The sequence below is a fragment of the Mesitornis unicolor genome, unplaced genomic scaffold (assembly GCF_000695765.1).
Source record: "Mesitornis unicolor isolate BGI_N332 unplaced genomic scaffold, ASM69576v1 scaffold45198, whole genome shotgun sequence".
Classification (NCBI taxonomy): domain Eukaryota; kingdom Metazoa; phylum Chordata; class Aves; order Mesitornithiformes; family Mesitornithidae; genus Mesitornis; species Mesitornis unicolor.
Genome location: NW_010202004.1, coordinates 1 through 2,897, shown reverse-complemented (window position 1 = coordinate 2,897; position 2,897 = coordinate 1). Strand labels below are relative to the sequence as shown.

At 39.0% G+C, this 2,897-nt stretch overlaps 1 protein-coding gene across 1 annotated transcript in view; it reads left to right on the top strand.

Annotated features, from left to right (window-relative positions):
• LOC104545193 (SUN domain-containing protein 1-like) overlaps window positions 1-1,474 on the top strand; it is a gene marked incomplete at its 5' end in the record, with an annotated part of 3,925 nt that extends 2,451 nt beyond the window's left edge. The window contains 2 exons of the mRNA XM_010190261.1: window positions 539-631; window positions 1,011-1,474. Of these exons, the coding sequence (XP_010188563.1) occupies window positions 539-631; window positions 1,011-1,124 (207 nt within the window). The remainder of the gene's footprint in view (window positions 1-538; window positions 632-1,010) is intronic.
• Between the last annotated feature and the right edge of the window lie 1,423 nt (window positions 1,475-2,897).

The window sequence follows — 2,897 nt, the reverse complement described above, 5'->3', positions numbered from 1 at the left end:
CTCCCCCCCCCCCCCCTTGGGTCTTTACCTTATCTAAGATGCACCATAAATCTTTTTCTTTAATTGATTTTAACTAGTACCACAGTTGTGTAGGCATGATGACAGAACAGAAGACCACAGGCTACATCAGAGTATAGTTGTGATATCTGAGAAATTCTTGTCTAGTTCTTTTAAATGCTTAAGCAGCCATCTGCAAGCATCTGAATCTTCATCTGACTTCAGTCTTGTTTATAACTGTGATGTTTTCTCATTCTTGTTTGTCCTGAGCAGTTTATATTGTATGCTGTCAGTAGTGGTTTTGTCATGGAAATTAAGGTGTTTGACCATGAGAACATATGAACATAGCACAACTATTTGCAGTGCAGGAAACTGATACAGAGCTGTTCCTGGACAAGCATTAAGTTACATGAGAAACATTCTGGTCCTGGTGTGATAAACCTCTGAATGCTCTCCTTTGATACTGTTACATTGCCATGCTTCTGGTTTTGGTTTGATTTCAAATTTGAGAGAAGCAAAACTCTTTATCCTGTTGTTGTAGGGTCTAGATGATGAATATCAAGAAGAAGGCAAGCTTCTAGGAAAGTATGTCTATGATCAAGGAGGAGAGCCACTGCAGATGTTTCCAGTGATGGTAAGTCTGGATGATAAGATTAAAGGAGAAAGATACTTGTATTTTCTGTGGCAGTGCACAATGAGCAGTGAAGGAAAAATGCAGTGTTCTCTCTTGGGCACTGTAGAAACTGAGGCAGAAAGATCTATCTGTCTCAATGTATGGTCTAAATAGATTAGGGGGAAAGGTTTGCACAGTCTGGACACAAATGGTGTGAAGGTCCTGAATGTATGAAGAGTCTGCTTCATGCTGCTTCTGGCTGCCTTCACAAACAGCTAGTTGTGTTACTTGGTTATTAACAGAAGTTGGTAGATGCAGGAATCTAAGAGAGCAATTGCAGTTACACCTGTTTATACTAAAACCTAACTCTGCTTCGTGTGTTTGCATTTTCCTTCTCCAGGAAAAAAGTGAAAACGCATTCCAAATAGTGGAACTGAGAATTTTTTCTAACTGGGGACATGCAGAATATACCTGCCTGTATCGGTTCAGAGTGCATGGGAAACCTGCCGAATAATCTCCTACACTACAGCTTGGGTTGGTTGTTGTTGTACATTTTGTTCTCAATTTGTATATACCGGAAAGCCTAGAACACTGGAATCTAAAGGATGAGGATGCAAGATATATACTGCAGAACTGTTGATCCTCTGATAAAGGCAGAAGACTGTCAGCAGAACTGTATAAAAAAACTTTTATTTGCTCAGCTTGTAATTACCATTTAGCTTTATATTTTTCTGTCCATGTTGAGAGACATTATGCATGCAAACTACTCCAGTTCATAAAGCCCAGTTGGCAGACAGGTGACACCTATTTTATTACAAACGAATGTATTGGGTTTTCTAAAAGAATAAACCACACTTTCTGCAAGTAGGAGTCTTTTTTGGGGTTTGGGGTTTTATTTGTAAATCCTGGACTTAGCTGCATACTCCTGTTAGCTTGGCACCATAAGCCAAAAACTCTAGTACATTTTAAACACTGAATGTGGCTAAAGGTGTCTTTCAGTTGACCCTTGGCTTTGACCTCTTTGGACTTCTTTGATACATGTTCAATATATTAAACATTACTGTCAGGGAAATGTAACACAACCAAAATTAGCTTCAACACCAGCGACTGAGAATGCTTTTCTGTAACTTGTGGCCATGAATTGCTCTAAAAGTCAGGGATAACTTTAAGTAACTGAAGTTATTTTAAGGGTTTTTACCATAGCAACTTGGCTGGTTTGTTCTTCTTTAGTGTTAATGCCAAATAGGCCTTGTTGTACTGACTAACTGCATCGGAGCTGAAAAGCCTGCTAAATCACCTAATAAAACGTTAGTATACAGCAGTTAAATGATCTTAATTTGTCAAAAGCAATCTCTTTGGGACAAGAATTCCTTAGGCTGGTTCTTTTTTACACTCTGGTAAATGTTGTGCTGTGAGAACACAGTATGCAGGAAAATAGGGCTGAAGTAAACCTTGGTACTTCATCTTTACAAGGACTTCTGCTCTGATATATGTGGGCATTCTTTGCATCATCCCCAGACCCCTTAGTCAGGTATGAGAAGATGAGAGTGATGTCTTGTTCTCAGAAGTAACACTTCCACATAGAATGAGATAAAATTGCTTCTTGCCCTCCCTTAGGATTGCTACTTCAAAAGTCCTTTTTGGAAAAGTGTCCTGAAATGTACTTGTATGCAGAATTTGTACCTTGCTGTTATAATGCGTTTTGTAGTTCCACATGAACTGTTAGCACATGCAGCTGCTGACTGGTTTTCTGAATAGTTATATGTTGCACAACAGTCCTCGAATGTTTAAAAAAAGTCTCCATGTGAAGAACTTTTGTTTTCCACTTGAGCTAGACAGAACCTATGGCCTATGCAGAGGAGCTAGATTACACATGTACAGGTGTTTTCATATTATAGGTTACATATTTAAAATTAGAATTATCCTGTATAAATTGAAATTAGGTAGTTGGGGTGGGAATATTTTAAATAACACTAACTTATTTTTTAAAAAAGCAAGATAGGACTTTGTGCAATGTATTTTTGTAAATGCTTTTCAAAATGTCTGTTATTCTTTGCTGCCTCCAAACTGACAAGATGCTGTTGAGATGTTTAAATAAAAGAGTTTTAATTTTTGAAAGTGCATGTAATATTTCAAACAAGAAATAAAGCTGCTTTTCTGTATTTTTTGACTGCCCATTGCCCATTTCGGGTGCCGCTTGTTTCCACACAAACTTTGCCGGGGGTTGCCAGCCGTCCCCTGGGCCGCCCGCCGCCTCCGCTACCGCTCGGGCCTCACCTTGCTCGTC